The following is an 18,317-nucleotide window of genomic DNA, read 5'->3' on the forward strand; positions in this document are numbered from 1 at the left end:
GGGTGAACCGCCTATTGAACATATAATTGAAGTAGAATCACATGAAAAGGTAATTAGTTACCGCTGCACTCGCACACTTGATGTACACTATGGTCTGAAGTTTTCCCGCGCCTAACCTCTCTACTGCAGTCAAACCAACCTTTTATTTTCACTCTTTTACTTTTTATGCCCTTTACTTTCTACTGTCTACAACCAACTTCTAATGCCCATCTCGTATATTTGTGTTTCTGGAACAATACTAACCACTACAGGTTTTCAGATTGTTAACTCAGACAAGACATGTGACAACTTGTGCTTGAGAGAAACAATAAGAGTAATACTCTCCTCTGCTCCTCGTTGGAAATGATAACTAATTTGATACTTGCTTGAATTATGTTGAACGATCTTGTGTGTCTTGTGGGCCATCATGGACGCAATAGGGCTCGGCGGTCACCCCATGGTCACCGACGAGCATCCTAGTCCTGCCATTTGACGCTTAGTTGGCGTCAACATCTCCTCCGTGCTCGGTCGAGAGGAAGAACAACATGAGAGTAAGAGGAGAAGGGAAGAAGTTGTGAGTTAATCTCTCATTTAACCTAACCCTATGTGTTGATGTGTAGTTGACCCATGGACCCCATCTTAATTAAGCACAGAAAATAAAATTTCAAATAACTTGATCTTGTTCGAGCTGACTGGGTAGGCAAAACTGACATGGCGCTGTCCAGTCAGCAGTCAAAACTGTCAAACATGTAAACATGTCACGTTCATTGAGCCATACATCGGCGCATGGTAGACATAGATAGAGTAGGTTGTTTGGATGTTTATCTCATATCTCATATTGTAACCTCTCTCTTCCTCCCCAAGATGTAATCTTCCTAGAAGATCTAAACTACCGCATGTATGCGCTATCAGGGAGGTGCACCCCTGCTCCATATAACACGTAATGCGTCCTTCACATCAAGGTAAGACGCTTCCGCCTAGTCGCACATGGTATCAGAGCCTCCTCTTCCAATCTCATCTAGGGTTCCAGAAATCCAGTAGCGCTAGCCTCCATGTCTTCCTCCGCCACCTCCCACGCAAGCCTCAATGGCCAGGTTTCGAAGAAACTCTCTCACACAAACTATGTGCTTTGGCGTACTCAAATCACGCCCCAGCTGAGAGGGGCAGGTCTCTTCGGCTATGCTGATGGCACCATGCCCGAACCAGCGCCCCTTCTTGTCACCAAGGACAAGGATGGGAAGGAAACCTCCAAGCCCAACCCTCTCCACCCCATCTAGGTCAGGGAGGACCAGCAGGTGCTCGGCTACCTCCTCAGCAACCTCTCTAAGGAGGTGCTGATCACGGTGACCGCGATCACCACCGCGCATGGCCTCTGGTCGGCGCTGGCAGGCATGTTCTTGTTGCAGTCCTTGAGCCGCGTCAACAACATCCGCACCGCCCTCATCAACGCTCAAAAGGGCAACCAGTCCGTCGCTGCCTACTTCGCCTTCATGCGTGGGCTTGCCGATGAACTCGCCGCGGCGGGCAAACCCATCCAGGACGACAAGCTCATCTCCTACATCCCGCATGGGCTGGACATGGACTACCAGCCCCTAGCCTCAGCTCTCGACGCGCGCATCACGCCCGTCACCCTCGACGAGCTCTTTGCCATGCTCAGCAATTTCGATCAGCGCGTGGCCCACTTCCAGAACTCCGACGGCGGCTTCAAGTCATCTGCGAACGCAGCCACCTGCGGGCGTGGTGGCTACTCAGCTCGCCACCGCAGTCCTCCTCGTCCCAAGGGCAAGCAAGGCGGCCCCGGCAACGCCCCTGGCTCCCGTTCACGCTCTGGCCGTCCCAACTCCACCAACAACAGGGGGCGACGCAGTGGATCTGGTCGGTCTCGTCCCGATGCCGTTCGCTGTCAAATCTATGGGAAACCCAGCCACACAGCTAAAGACTGTTGGTACCGGTTTGATGAGGACGGGGCGAAATCTGAAGAAGATGACAAGGTGGCGGTGGTTGCCGATGGCTCCTATGGCGTGGATACCAACTGGTATCTCGATAGTGGCGCCACCAACCATCTCACGGGCGAGCTGGAGAAGGTGACTCTCCGTGAGAAATATCATGGGAAGGATCAGATCCATACAGTCAGCGATGCAGGTATGAGCATATGTCATATAGGTCACTCAGTTATTCATACCCCTTCCCGCAAAGTTCATCTTCGGAAAATCTTGCATGTTCCTAGTGCCAATAAGAATCTTCGCTCCGTTCATCGCACCACCGTTGATAATCATGTTTTCATTGAGTTTCACCCCTTTTTCTTCTTGATTAAGGATCAGGCCACGAGGAGAATCCTCTATCGAGGTAGATGCGTTCGAGGGCTTTACCCGTTGATTCCGGAGTTTCGAAGATCAAATAAACAAGCTTGTGGTGCTATCAAGCTCTCGTCCACACGATGGCACAATTGTTTAGGACATGCTTCCTTTTCCTTAGTTGAAAGTTTGCTTAAGAAAAATAAGCTCCCGTTTGTTGGTGAGCGCAACATCGAGACTATTTGTGATTCATGCCAAAGAGCAAAATGTCATCAATTACCGTATCCCATATCAACTAGTGTTTCTACTCAACCTTTGCAATTAATATTTTCTGATGTTTGGGGCCCTGCTCCTAGCTCGGTTGGTAGATACACATATTACGTTAGCTTCATTGATGACTATAGCAAATTCACGTGGATTTATCTTCTCAAGAAGAGATCCGAAGTCTTTCAAGTTTTTCAAAACTTCCAAGCACTTGTTGAACGCAAGTTTGACCGCAAAATTATTGTCGTCCAATCCGACTGGGGGGAGTATGAGAAACTCAATTCTTTTTTCTAAACACTTGGCATATCACATCACGTGTCATGCCCTCATGCTCACTAGCAAAATGGGTCAGCCGAACGTAAGCATAGACACATCGTTGAGATTGGTCTAGCCCTCCTAGCTGGTGCTTCCATGCCCCTTAAGTTCTGGGATGAAGCTTTTCTCCCGGCTGTTCATATCATTATATGCTTCCTAGCCGTGTTATAAATAATGAAACTCCCATCGAACGACTTCTTAATGTCAAACCAGACTACACTTCGCTACGTGTTTTCGGCTGTGCATGCTGGCCCAATCTCCGTCCTTACAACAACAGAAAACTTATGTTTCACTCCAAACAGTGCGTGTTCCTTGGGTATAGTGCTCAACACAAGGGGGTCAAGTGCCTTGATGTCTCCTCCGGTCATGTCTACATTTCTCGCGATGAAGTCTTTGATGAGACCAAGTTTCTGTTTTCTGACCTCCACCCAAATGCCGGTGCCTTGCTTCGCAAAGAAATTCTTCTTCTACCATCCACTCTCACTGGCCTTGATTCAAGGGATGATAACTGTGTTGACTCTATGATGACTAACCCGCTCACCATGTTCCATGAGTTGTGTGATAATATAGGAGATAGTGCAGATGCATCTGGGAACGGAAACCCTGAAGAAATCGGTGAAAATTCTGAAGAAAACGGTGCTACAACACCATATTTCATGTGCCCCAGCTCGGGGAACAAATCCCCTTCGGGATCGGTGCATGCAGGGCCGACAGAATCCGCCCTGGGATCTGCATCCGTCGACAGGCTGCGCGGATCCACCTCGGAGTCAGCGCCCGTCCGCGTCTCGGCTGCGCCTGACCGGGCCGCTCCTGTGCCTGACCCCGCGCCCCTCGCCCCGCACCAATCCCGCTCGACCGTGTGGCCGCCTCCAACTGGCTCGACGCGCGCCCGCTTTCCGGTCCAACCGGTATGCTACAAGCGGCGCGACCTGCGTCGCCCGACCGGCGCAGGCCCAACCACTGCTGGCGCAGACTCCGCTGCTGGCGCCAGGGGGGCCACGGGCAATGATGAGCCCGGATCTTCTGCGCCTGCTGCTTCGCCCGTGCGCGTCGCTGCTTCGTCCCCTGCCACAGAAGATCTGCCGCCGCTAGACACCGCTGCTGTCCCCGAATCCTCCTTGGGATCGGCGCATGCAGAAACTCCTGTAAGCAGCACGGGATCCTCTGTCCAGTCACCATGACGTACACGGCTACAAAAAGGGGTAATTCAACCTGTTGATTACAAAGATGTAACAAAATACGGTATGATTTGTTCAACAGGTGAACCAGGTGAACCTTATACACTTGAAGAAGCACTTGGTGATGAACGTTGGAGAAAAGCCATGAATGAAGAATATATGGCTCTGAAAAGAAATAAAACCTGGCACTTGGTTCCCCCACAGAAAGGTAAAAATCTTATTCATTGTAAGTGGGTATTTAGGATCAAGAGAAAATCTGATGGAACCATAGATCGCTACAAAGCAAGACTTGTGGCAAAGGGCTTTAAACAACGGTATGGCATAGACTATGAGGACACTTTTAGTCCTGTTGTAAAAGCTGTCACTATTCGTCTTGTGTTGTCTATTGCAGTTTCCAGAGGTTGGAGTCTTAGACAACTTGATGTACAGAACGCGTTTCTTCATGGTGTTCTGGAAGAGGAAGTGTACATGAAACAACCTCCTGGATTTGAAAACAAGAATGCACCTTCTCATGTGTGCAAACTTGATAAGGCACTATATGGGTTGAAGCAAGCTCCTAGGGCGTGGTATTCACGACTCACTCAGAAAATGCAAACACTTGGTTTTATCCCTTCTAAGTCTGACACCTCATTGTTCATCTACAATAAATGCAACACACACATATTTGTTTTCATATATGTTGATGATATTATTGTTACAAGTTCATCTGATGAGACTGTCACAAGACTTTTGAAAGATCTTAGTGCAGAGTTTGCTCTCAAGGATCTTGGAGAGTTGCATTATTTTCTGGGAATAGAAGTAAAGAAGCATGAGAATGGTATTCATCTCTCCCAAGAAAACTATGCAACAGACTTGGTGAAGAAAGCTGGCTTACAAGGTTGTAAACCCTCACCCACTCCATTGTCTAGTTCTGAAAAGCTATCTCTTACAGAAGGGCAGCCCTTGAGCCAAGATGACAGCACAAAATATAGAAGTCTAGTAGGTGCACTTTAATATCTAACACTTACAAGACCTGATATCTCATTTGCTGTCAATAAAGTTTGCCAATTCCTCCATGCACCCACTACAGTTCATTGGACTGCTGCAAAACGCATAGTCAGATATGTCAAAAACACTCTTAATATTGGTCTCAATCTCAGCAAATCTTCATCTACACTTGTGAGTGCCTTCTCAGATTCTGATTGGGCAGGATGCCTAGATGACAAGCGTTCCACTGGTGGCTTTGCAGTTTTCTTTGACCCTAACTTGATTTCATGGTGTGCAAGAAAACAGACCACAGTCTCCAGATCAAGTACAGAGGCAGAATACAAAGCATTAGCTAATGTTACAGCTGAGAACATATGGGTGCAGTCCATGCTAAAGTAGCTCGGTGTGAAAAGTGCCAAGGCTCCCTGTTTGTGGTGTGATAACTTGGTTGCCACATACTTATCTGCTAACCCTGTTTTCCATGCCAGAACAAAGCATATCGAGATTGATTTTCATTTTGTCAGGGAAAGAGTGGCTCAAAAGCAACTTGACATCCGGTTTGTGCATTCCAGAGATCAGATAGCAGATGGATTCACAAAGGCCCTACCTGTCAGAAGCTTTGAGGACTTCAAGCATAATCTCAACTTGATGAAGTTGTGATTAAGGGAGGGTGTCAAACATGTAAACATGTCACGTTCATTGAGTCATACATCGGCGCATGGTAGAGATAGATAGAGTAGGTTGTTTGGATGTTTATCTCATATCTCATATTGTAACCTCTCTCTTATCTCTTCCTCCCCAAACTGTAATCTTCCTAAAAGATCTAAACTACCGCATGTATGCGCTATCAGGGAGGTATGCCCCTGCTTCATATAACACGTAATGCGTTCCTCACATCGAGGTAAGACGCTTCCGCCTAGTCGCACAAAAACAAGTCAAAACCGAGCGAGGGTTGATTCTTAAACCGAGTGCCAAGTTAAGAGTATATGAAATAACCGGTTTTAAAGTTGAAGGTTGAATAATAAACGGAGTAGTTAGTTTGGGGCTGTAACTTGAATTTTTCTCGTTAGCTACGGGTGACGTCCAATGCGGGGCCGTCGAGAATCCTCTGCAGCGCGCCGCCAGTGACGGCCACCACCAGACACGAGAGCGCCCGTACCAGAGCGGACGGCGTGGAGACAGGGCCCGAGGTAGGGGAGCGGGCCGGCGTCCCCGGGCTCAGCCGTAAGCCCGCCACCCTCGCTTCCCACAAGGCGGCGGCCTGACTTTGAGGCACGGCGACCAGTGGATGGTCAATCGAGGCACTCACCGTCGTCGTCTCAGGGCTACTCCCGACGCCACCGCCGCGTGTGTGCTGCCTGCACGGTGAGAAATCTAGTGCGTAGTAGTGTGGATCCAAAAATATCAAACATCCCTAGAAAAGAATTCAAACATCCCTAGAAAAGAATTCATGTACTACTAGATACGATGCGAATTCAAACATCCCTAGAAAAGAATGTGGATCCAAAAATATTTCCTTATTGATCTATTCAAGCAATTTCTAACAAGACGATCTGTAATCCGCGGCCCAATTCTGAAAGAGATAGCGAAAGACGCCATGATTTGTACTAAACCAAAGAAAACGGACAGAAGAATATTCCGCAGATCAAATCATCTCCACGGTGTAAGTTTCCATGTCAAGATAGAACTGAAAACGATTCAATAACTGAAAATCAGAAAATCTAACCTGAAGGATTATCATCACAGCTCCAGCACCTGTGCATTGAACCAGCGGTGAAACTACCATTTCAGCTAAACAACAGCACCTTGCTAATTACACTCTAGAAATGCAACATACAGCAGATCATCCAACAACATATCACTTTTGGTTGAATTCAACCAACCCATACAAAAGAGAAAGGGACTTTGAGTCATGGCGGGGTGTGGATGGTCGATGGAGGTGCTCGCCGTTGTTGTCTCAGGATGACCTCCGACGCCATCGCCGCTTGTTCGCCGTACGGTGAGAGATCTTTTTACTTAGTGTAGTCAAAGATCTGAATTTCAAATTTATTTATGGAGATAGAAATAGAATGCGAATTCAAACATCCCTGTATAAGATTGTAGATCCAAAATATTTCCTTATTGACCCATTCAAGAAATTTCTAACTGGCTGACCTGTAATCCGAAACCTACTTCTGAAAGAACTAGTGAAAGACGCCATGATTTACTAAACAACCAAGAAAACAAACAGAAGAATATTCTGCAGATCAAACAATCTTCACAGTAGAAGTTTCCATTTCCAATACTCCTTCCGTTCACAAATATGAGATGTTTTGGATGTTTCAATATGAACTATATAGGGACTGCAATGAGTGAGCAAACACACTAAAATGTGTATATATACATCTGATTCACAAAAAAAGTTAGAACAACTTATATTTGTGAACGGAGAGAGTAGAACATGCTGCTGCACCCATAGATTAATCTATTGTAAGCAATACAGTCAAGCAAAGATAAGTTTAAGCTGGCTGAGACCCAAGAAAGCACATACTTTCCTCTTATTCAACCATTCAAAACAATTCTGAGAGAATTTAAAGTCAGAGAATCCACCCTGAAGGATCATTATCACAGCTCCAGCAGCAGTGCGAAGAACAAGCAGTGAAACTTGACCCATGAATTAAATACTAGAACAATAGTAACTCCAAATTTTAGCTAAACAACTGCAGCTTGCCAATTACACTCTGGAAATGCAACATACAGCAGATCATCCAACAACAGATAACTTTCGGTTAAATTCAACCAACCCATACAAAAGAGAAGCAAGCACAAGGCATATCAGAAAGCTGCAAATCACAAACTCCAGCACTGCTCACCAAGAGATATAACTGAAAAGGATCCATCTTACTTAGATAGTACTAATACATAGGTTCAGTGAAAGAGCGCGATAACAGATAACAAAGGGGGGCTTCACATGGTACCGATGCTGTAAGCTTGCCAAAATCGAAGGGGACGCAGCCCCCCGTCACAAAGCTTACAGAACCATGACCATCAAGCATCTAGGAAAAGGTATTCCTACGCAAAAAAACATAAGGGAGCAGCAAAGGGCACTCCTCTAAACATGGCCTATTTAGGCGCATCATCCCACAAGCTCAGAACATCGAAGGAGATGGGATCAATGTCTCCTTCAGTCTGTGGGATCGCCTGCCTTATTCTATGCATTACTACTAGATCAGTCTTCGGTATTAGGGAGCTAGACCTTATGGACCAAACTTGAAGTGCTCAATCATGCAGTCACAGACAGTGCACTTCTTGAGCAGTGTCACCGAGGCCAGGAGGCAGCCTCGGCAAGCTATGGTGTGCATGCAGGGGGAGCATCTCACAACTGCATCAGCTCCACTGCAGACAACCATCAACTGGCACTTTTGATCCGAGACGCACTCCATGACTCCCTGCGTGTTCAGCAATTAATCATCAGGCAAAATTGAATGCAGCTGTAGTGAAAGTAGAACAGCAGAGCAAATTTTAGCTGCTGAGAAAATTTGTTACCACGTGTCGGGATTTTGCGTCCAGCGCCGGGGCAGACTTGACTCCACTTACAGCAGTGCCACAGGTCATGCATGCCCTGACATTGCACCTCATCATGCAGGCAACACATATCTTATGGAGGCACGGGACAAGCTCCATCGCGGCCTCACAGGAGCGGCATATGATGCAGTAGTCACTCTTGGCATGTGGAGTCTACAGGTGGAAATAAGTGTGTCAGTCAACGAATCAAGACATGATTCTGAGCCTAACTAATGTGGCAAGCAACGTAACACAAGAGAAGAAGGGAGCACTTACTAGGTACTTGTCCCACTGTGAGTGGAAGAAGGAGAATCTCATTTCATTCTCGCAGCTGCTTGGAGTGATTGCTGGCCTTTCAACAGGACGATCAACAAAGCGTGTTGTTGGTCTGGGTTGATTCAAATCAATCTTCCTTGCTGGTCCCGGCTCAACCAATTCAGCCTTCCTAGGAGGACTGGACTCAACCAAATGAAGCTTCCCTGCAGGCCCAAGCTGAACCAAATCAGCCTTGCTAGGAGGAGAAGGAGGAGGACTGGATTCAATCAAATCGAGTTTCTTTGTAGGTGCAGACTCGACCAAATCAGGCCTCCTTAACGGTCCTTGTTCGGCTTTTCCAGGAAGAGCTCCAGACACGATCAAATCAGGCTTTCTTGCAGGTGACTCGATCAAATCAGACTTTGGTGTGCTCACAGTAACCTCATCAAGTAAGCTACCATTGGAGGTGGAATCACCATCCGGCAGGCTTTCGCCATTGCTTCTGCTACACTCATCATCATGCTGGCTCTGGACATTGCTCTCGCTGCATGCATCACCATGTGGACTGTCAGTGCTATAAGGAGCATTCTCAGTGATATTGGCGGTAAGTGGTGATCTTGGAGAGTGATGATCTGACACTGATTCTGGGAGCTCGTCATGATCAAACGAGTAAGGCTCTAGCAAGGGTACATACTTTGGCCTTGAGAGCGGTGGCAGAAGGACCATATGTGTTGCAGGGCCATTTCCTACAGGGACTACACGCATCCTGCAGATGCCAGGGAGGGAGCGGATGAAATCGCTTAGCTTAGGATAGCCAAGGGCAGAATGATCAAGCTCCATTCTGCAACATGATCTGAAATCAGTCTTCACAGAGCATAATGGGTACTTCTCCCCATATCGTTCGGTTGCTTCCATGAGAAATCCTGGCAACCACCTCCTGAATATGAAGAACCAAGACGGGAGGTGCTTCTCTGGCATTGGCCGCCGTTTTCCAAAGTTATATTGCTCAGCTTGTTCATCCTCCAGCTCACTATGAGTCACTCTTGGGGACTCACGTACATGGTGCCTGAAGGAAGTTGCTCTTTCGAGTTCAGGCAGGGACGGTCTAGCAACAGCATCCTTTATCTCCACTCTCTTCCCAAGCACATAGACATGATGAGCTTCCTTTGCACTAATCATATCCTTCTCTCTTTTGAATTTTACAAAGCCAAAGCCTCGGGACTGTATCCTCTCGTCTATTTTTAAGGTAATGACTATTGCTTCCTCCACAGGTCCGAATTCAGTACTGAAGAATTTGCTAAGGTACGCTGCCAGAAACAAATGCCAAAGAAAGTGTTAGAAGTACATTCATGTTCACTGTGTTGAACATAACTGGTTCAGGAATATGAAGCTATACCATCGTCTACTGAAAGCGGGAGACCCCCAACAAAGATTTTGCGAGTGTAGTCATGCTTCTCCCAGTGATCATTATGCTATAAACAAAATATGTTGTAAGCAGATCATGTAAACAGAAAAGAAGTCACTTGGTAATACAGATACAGGATGCCTAGATTACCCGAGATAATTTGGGGCCTTCTTTCGGGGTACTGTGGCCCTTACTTTTAACCCGAAAATCCCGGTGACCTACTGACGCCTTTGGCACAACATAGCTGCAAGGATATTCAAAGTAATATCTTAATTTTAACTTCAAATGAGCAGCACTTTCTCTACATTTCACGTAATTGTGTACAGATATGGGCCTGACCCCTTTTCGAAAAAAAGAAAAAAAAAGATATAAGAAATACCTTTCATAATAATCGTCATTGTCACAATCATCGAAATCATCATCCAGAAGCTCTTTGTGCCTTTCTTTTTTCATTGCATGGTTCTTTTCCATTGAGCCATGGTTCACTAAAAAGGAACAAAATTCAGTTGAAAATGCAGTTCTGCTTGATATGCATTATTATCAGTAAAACCAAAAGTATCTAACCAATCTTTATGTAATTCAAACAATAAAATTCCCTCAGTATTATTCGCAAAAAAAAAATCCTTCCAGTGTAATGAAACAGATCAAGCAATAGAACATAGAAGAATGTGATCTTATAGCAGAACATGTGCTTTGATTGAAGAATCAAACACAAAACTATGGGCAAGTGAAGTGCTTTTATTTACATGAGATACACAAAAGGACAAATGAAGTGCTTGTATTTACGTAAGAGATGTTCTATTTGCGAACTCAGTCAAATATTTAATATCCCAGAAAATCATCTTACTTGGTACAACATTTGCGGAGTTGAGAAGGAACCGCATGTCCTGGGATGTCGCCACGTCTATTGGTCTTTGCTTTCTGTTCAACACCAAAGAATCGCGTCACTGTAAGTCGATCAAATCACTGAATACAAGAATTCTTCAGAAATATTACTCACCGCAGGTTCTGGGCTTTGGGGTTAGCCCCATAACGCAAAAGAAGTCGTACACAGCTCAAAGAACCATTTTTCACTGCAAGGAATAATGGGGTTTCTTTGGTCTTGGAAGGTATATCAACGCAATCTTGTGCATGAAGCAGAAGTGACTTGCAGATCAAAGAAACAAAATACCAATTAGTCACAGTGGTATTATATTAACCACTTGAAAAGGAAGTAACAAAGGCTACCTGAAGAGCCTTGTAATTGCCCTTAGCTGCAGCGCCGTGCACTGGTGTGAGACCTAGTTTGTTCCCCTGGAAAACTCTGGCACCATTCTTCTGCAGGAGCCACACAATCCTGCACAAAGACAGAAGACAATTAAGGACACTTGGAAATAGCGAGAACAACAATCTTACTGTTTAGCAGTTAATGGAGCAGAATTTTCAAGAAGTGTTTTTAATGGTACAGTTTAGCTGCACCTTGGCTCCTGTGTGCTTGAGCTACTACTAAGGCACCAGTGAAGTGCTGTGTTTCCTTCGGGGTCGGTTTCATTGACATCAACATCCCCCATCAGAAGCATCTTTGTGACATTCATATCTCCGGCCTACACAAGGAATCAATCATTGCAAGTTTTTCATATGTATAAGATGCAGCTTTATAAATTGCAGCTTGTTAGGCGTAGCACAATTACAGCAATATTGCATCAACTGAACATAAGAAAATGCAGAGCTGCTTCTAGATAATACATAAAAACAAAGTGTGTAGATCATAATCATAGTAACCCATTAGGAGTCTTTCCTAAAATAAGGTGTGGACCACAATTACACATATTGATTACTCACTTAAACTTCATGCCAGTCCTAGCAACTAATTTCATGTGCAATGCAAATCCAGAAGTGTTTAAAAGGGAAAAAGTTTGTGTAGACCACAAAGTAAAGACACTGAACACTCGATCATTGTAATTTTTTCTATATATATAAGTTGCAGTTGCACGATTACAGCAATATTGCATCAACCGAACATAAGAAAATGCAGAGCTGCTTCGATAATACATAAAAACAAAGTGTGTAGATTTATAATCATAGTAACTTATTTCATGTATTATTTTAGGAGTCTTCCCTAAAATAAGATGTGGACCTCAATTGCACACATTGATTACTCACTTAACTTCATGGCAGTCCTAGCAACTAATTTCAAGTGTTTAAAAGGGAAAATGTCTACGTAGACCACAAAGTAAAGACACTGAACACTCAATCATTGTAAATTTTTCTATATATAAGTTGCAGTTGCACGATTACAGCAATATCACATCCACCAGAACATAAGAAAATGCAGAGCTGCTTCTAGATAATACGTAAAACAAAGTGTGTTGATCATAATCATAGTAACTCATTTCATGTATTATTTTAGGAGTCTTTCCTAAAATAAGGGGTGGACCTCAATTACACACATTGATTACTCACTTAACTTCATGGCAGTCCTAGCAACTAATTTCATGTGCAATGCAAATCCAGAAGTGTCTAAAAGGGAAAAAAGTCTGTGCAGACCACAAAGTAAAGACACTGAACACTCAGTCATTGTAAGTTTTTCCATATATAAGTTGCAGTTGCATGATTACAACAATATTGCATCAACCAAACTTAAGAAAATGCAGAGCTGCTTCTTGATTATATAAACAAAGGGTGCAGATCATAATCATAATACTCACTTCATGCATAATCTAGAAGTCTTCACGGAAAATAAGGCGTAGACCTCAGTTACACACACTGATTACTCAATTAAACTTCATAACAGTCATAGCAACTCATTTCATGTGCAATGCAAATCTAGCAGTGTTTAAAAGGAAAATAAACCGGTGTAGACCTCAAACAAAAGACACTGAATACTCAGTGCATTGCGAAATTTGGGAATAGTGACAATTTAAGGGTAGCATGAAACTAAGAGCAATCGGTACCTTTGCAGCCCTAAGTAGAGGGGGCAAGCTTCTCCTGTCAACTTTTCGGTCCCTCCACACTGTGGCCCCAAATTGGTTAAGCAGCTGAATCTCACAGAGCAAGGCTTTCCTCCTCATCTCATTGCCTTCTCTAGCTGAAGCCTCTCCAATCGACAGAACCTCGTCCACAACAGAGTTGTAGATTGATCTCTTTGTCCTGACGCCATCAATCACCACGCTCACCATCGCCGATATCCTTTCCTCAGTCACCAGGAGCAGCATTGCGAGTGCAGCGACACGCCCCTCCATGGCGTATCTGTAAGCCACCTCCCCAACCTCCCTGGTCTTCTCTGCCAGAAGCCTCACCGCGTTCAGATCCTGCACACACATCCAGGCAAGTTGCAGTTTGGCATGAGAAATTGATCCTATCTAGTATCAACCATGTAAGAGAAGTTTGGACCTGTGTGTGAGTTTAGTGATGGGACAAACCTTTTGTTGCAGATAAGCAAGAAGATCCTCGACCGAGTTGTCCTGTGACCAATCAACTTGAACCCTGAAGAGAAAGCAGCCAGGGAGGACGCAGATGCATTGCTGTCAGTTTGATCTCAAATGGCATCGACCAAATGAGCAATCATCAGTACTAGCAAATACTAGTAGCACGCAGTTGGTGCCATGCCATTGACGCACCTTCTGCTCATGAGCGCGACCTCGAGCGCGACTAGGCGTGTGCCATCGAGCAGCCTGACGTCCGTCCGGGCGTTCCTGGAGAGGAGCAGCTGGATGCACCTCTTGGAGTGCCCCTCGGCAGCGACGTGGAGGGGCGTCCGCGTGAGCGGGTCCCTGGCGTCGACGGAGGCCGGCGTGATCCCGTACTCCCCGTCGAGGAGGAGCCTGGCGCACTCGGCGGCGTCGTGCCTGCAGGCGAGGTGGAGGAGCCTGTTGGACATGTCCTGGTCGAGGATCCTGGCGGCGTCGGAGCCGTTGCGCAGCCGGCCCAGCGCCGCCTTCTTGATGCTGTCCACCGCCGCGAGGAGGAGCGCGGTGTCGTCCTCCACGACGGCGCGGGAGACGTCGTTGTCCTGCTTGCCCATCTTGTCCGTCGTCCCGCCACCCTCCTCGCTCAAGCTCTGCACCATCCAAGCGCCAAACCAAATCGAATCAAAATTCAAATGTGACAAGTCAAACTTGCTGCAAAAAAATTCCACGAAACTTGCCGCAAAAAAGTTCCACGAAATCTTTTGAGACCCGAAGATTGCTCCAAAATTTCTGACGAAAACCGATCGAAAACAACATGACAAAATTAAATGGGACAATGCAGCCAGCCAAGGTAGCATAAATGGAGTGGCAGTCTGCAGGCCTCAGAGCGCAGGCACGAAACTGGAAACTGGATCGCCTTGAGGACACGCAAGGGAAAAGGAGCGCAAGAAGAACAAGCAGACTCGACCAAAGCTCGGTCAGGAAAGCGCAGCTAGCAGGCTCTCGCTTCGCTCGAATCATGGAGAAACGCAGACTGGTCATGTCAGGGCGTCGATCGATCACGGGCCGGAGCGACACGTCGCCCGAGACGAAGCTGGGAAAAGGAACTGCTCCCCGTCCGAAACGATCGCCGAGGACGAAAAGCTTTCCGGTTATGATCGGCAGCGTGGAATCTCATTTTCTCTCCCTCCACCGGCGCCAGAGAGTGCCTGCATGCCTCGTCAAATCAAATCGTCCCAAAGAAAAGCAAAGCAAAGACAAGCCAAGCCGGAAGGAATATACCATGACCTCATCAAACGGCACCACGAAGAAGAAGAACACGCGCGTTTGCGCTTGATAATCTGACGCAAAAAACATCGAAGACGAGGGTCAAAAAACCCCAAAGCAACACCTACCCAAATTAACTTCCAGCATTTGCAAAGAGGACGGATCGAAAACAAACCACCACTGGACGGAAACCAGGGGGAAAACTAGCACGGGCAGGAGGAGCAAAGGGTTCGGAAGGAGTGACAGAAGACTTGATCCCCTGAAGCAAACTGAAGAGAATCTCGGTTGAGGGACAGCAAACGGTGGGTCATGGACGGGGGAGCGCGATGAAGGATCATGCAGACGAAGGATCATGCAGACGCATGACAACGAGACCCGCGAGAAACCAGGACCAGATCGTCCGGAAACACCGGCCGGGACCAAACCTTTGAAAACCCCGGCGGAGAAGGTAGGAGAAAACCCCCAATCCCGTGCCCCGAAACGGCGAAACCAACGAACCAACCCAGCCGAACCGGCACCGAAAACGAAGGACCATTACTTACCACCTCCCTCCCTCCCTCTCGCTCCGGCGGTCGGCGAACCGTGGCACCGCCGCACAAGCGAGAGCTCATCGGAGAGGCCCACCCAAAACCGCGAGGCCAAAATCATCTCATCTCATACCCCGAAGAAATGGATCGAATCGAACACGCAGGCGGAAACAAATCAGCGACACGCAGATGACGAAGAAATGCCGGCGACGCCAGCCCTCGCTCGCTCGCTCACCTCTCCCATGCGCGCGGCCGGAGTCGCAGAAAGCCTCGCCGCACCTGCTCTGCTGCTTCCCCGAAACCCCTCTCCACCCTCTTCCCGCTCGCTCACACAGACAAACACCCTGCGCCTCCGCTCGATCGCCCTCCTCTTATGTAGACTGCTGCTAGTAGTGGAGCGCTCCTCCCCTCTCCTCTCCCCGCCCTCCGGCACCCACAGACACCCACCGCGCACGGCGAACGCAGACTGCAAAAGCCGCACTTATCCTGCACAGGCCTGTCCGCCTGTCCCTCTCTGCTCACCGTCTCTCTCTCTAGCACAGCATGTCTCGGTAGTCGGTACCCACCCGCCCGTCGTAGTACCCCTTCACAGCTTTCGTGCCCCACCCCACCCCCCTCCTCCCATTAAAAGCTCTGCGCTTTTTGCCGTTCCTGGCATCCGGGCCGCGCCGTGGGCGGGCCGTAGCACGGAAACGGAAACGCGGAACCCCGTTGCGTTCATGATCCCCGCGACGCGTGGCGCTCCGCCACTGGCCACTGCCCCACCCCGGAAGCTGCTTGGAAGGCGGGAGAGGGGCAAGCTCGTCCGGAGGAGAGCTATGGGTGGGCTAGGCAGGGGCCGCGCTCGCTTTCCTCCGCTTTGTCGCCTTCCCGCTGGGCCCCCGCTGCCATGTCAGAGCCGAGGGGACAGCCTCTGCTGCCGCCGCTGCTGTGGGGCGGGGCTCGTCGAGGAGAGAGAAAGAGAGAGAGACGGGGTAGCTTCGGGAGTTTTCTGCTGGTGCCTGTTCAGTCGCTGACGGGCGGGGCCGGAGAGCCGTGGCCCCGCCGTGCCAGTGTGCGGTGCTAGGGTTTTGTGGGGAGCCAGGGGTTTTGTTGGGTAGAAGGTGGCGGTGGCCCGTGCGTGGCGTGGGACGGGTTTGGGTTGGTTGGGTTGGGTTGGGGTGGGGCGTATCTTCCTCGGGGCACGCGGAGATAGGCGTGTGTTGGTGGAGTTCGTACCACTACTACTACTCCTGTACGCTGTGGACGAGGACAAGGACGATCGCCAAGACCCGGGTGGACCGGACCAGACCGATGGATGGACGGATGAGAATGGACAATGATTGACGGAGACCATCATATCGCTGCTGTGTGGACGAGCGTGTGGCTTGTTTGTTTGTTTGATCCGTGCGTGCGTGCGTGCGTGCGTGTAATGTGCATGGCACATGGGCATTGGCATGGCGTCCGGTGGGAAAGATTGATTCATTGTGTGGCCGGCGGAAGGAAGGAACTGCTTTGCTTGTGCTGTTCGGTGAGATGGAGCCATCGCACACCGTGAACTTGCCGCTGCGGGGGCTCGTGACGGGGCGCGCACACGCCGAGCTTTCCTTTCCTGTAGGGGGCATCGAATTGGTTGGGCGTGCGTCTCAGATCTAGACTCTACTAGTAGTGTGGGTGAACACGGTGAGAAATTGGAAGATGGTTTGTGTGCATGCGAGAAATGGTGTGTACCACTAGTAGTGTGAATGTGCTACGAGGAGGAATCTGCAGGGTTGGAGACGAGAGCCAGCGACTGCACGCCTGAGCTAGTCAAGCCTAGGGTTAGCGTGGGTGCGTGCACCGGGCTACTGGCTCCATGCATGCATGGGGCGATCGATCAATGGCGCTGGCGCGCGCGCGCATCTGCCGATCGACACACACACGCTGCTGTGCTTTTTCGCTTTTCTGCTTCTCTTTGTCGCGTTTAGCGGACCACAGGATCAGGTGACAGAGGCTCTCTGCTACAGGAGTCCGTTTCGTCTCGTCGGAGAGATCACCAATCCGCCCCTGCTGGTCGTTGTATCTGCTGTACTGTCCGCGCTCGGTCGCTGACGGGTGGGGCTAATGACGCGGGAGTGGCCCGCTCGCCAGGGCCATGGGTACGTTGGGAGAGGGGAGCCTGCGGCTCTGCGCTTGCGACTGCGAGGATATCCTCCTCGGTAGGCGCGCGGGGAGGATGATGACGATGACGAAAGCCTGTCGTTGGTTTGGCTGGCAACTTGGCATCGCACGGACATGGATGACCGGCAAGGTGCATGCATTGGATGGATGGGTCCATCAGGATAAACTTCGCAGGTGATCATCTTTTCCAAACTTACAGTGCTCTGCTCCCCCTACCCGGCCGGTTAAGGGTCCAAGGGGATTCCAACTGCAGCGGCACGACTGCCCAATGGCTCCTGCGCGCGCGCTGCACAACGACCGGGCATGAGCACGCGTTGATGGACTCCTAGACGAGGCGCGCCCCCAACGTTGCCAGCGCTCCTGCATTTGCACCGTGCTGGATTTTTTTTTCTTTGGCTCTTCATATTTACTGTTTACCGATGTTTTCTGACTTGATTCATTCCGATCAAGGACGTGTCTTGGATGTCCGTTTCGCACTCTACATCATTGGCCCTGTATCTTTCCAACATGTACGTTACGTACAACGGCCCATGATCTGAGCGGGGACGTAGCGGCTCAGACCGACCTGACCTGACCTGCCATGGCACGGCATTGGCATGCCTGAACAAGCAGACAAAAGCTGCTCCTAACAAAGCCTGGGCAGCCCATCGACCCGCCTGCATGCATGCAACGCAAACGACGCGAGCACAGGCCGCAAAGCAAGACAAGGGCATCGCCAGCCATCAGCTCACGGCCAATTTTCGCGTTTTGACCTTTTTGCTGAAGTTTAGCCGGATTTGACCCTTATTCAAAATTAT

The 18,317-nt window shown here is 48.5% G+C and overlaps 1 protein-coding gene across 1 annotated transcript; it reads right to left on the reverse strand.

Moving 5' to 3' along the window:
• Positions 1-7,857: 7,857 nt before the first annotated feature.
• LOC123102487 (uncharacterized) lies at positions 7,858-15,901 on the reverse strand. The gene is made up of 14 exons (XM_044523871.1): positions 15,617-15,901; positions 13,799-14,238; positions 13,601-13,664; positions 13,133-13,489; positions 11,658-11,782; positions 11,427-11,535; positions 11,200-11,345; positions 11,047-11,120; positions 10,579-10,684; positions 10,350-10,443; positions 10,191-10,266; positions 8,816-10,101; positions 8,522-8,713; positions 7,858-8,424 (listed from the first exon to the last, which is right to left on the reverse strand). The coding sequence occupies exons 1-14, from the start codon at positions 15,623-15,625 to the stop codon at positions 8,233-8,235; spliced, it is 3,270 nt and encodes a 1,089-aa protein (XP_044379806.1). The 5' UTR covers positions 15,626-15,901; the 3' UTR covers positions 7,858-8,232.
• Positions 15,902-18,317: the final 2,416 nt, after the last annotated feature.

This window comes from Triticum aestivum, chromosome 5A, assembly GCF_018294505.1.
Source record: "Triticum aestivum cultivar Chinese Spring chromosome 5A, IWGSC CS RefSeq v2.1, whole genome shotgun sequence".
NCBI lineage: Eukaryota > Viridiplantae > Streptophyta > Magnoliopsida > Poales > Poaceae > Triticum > Triticum aestivum.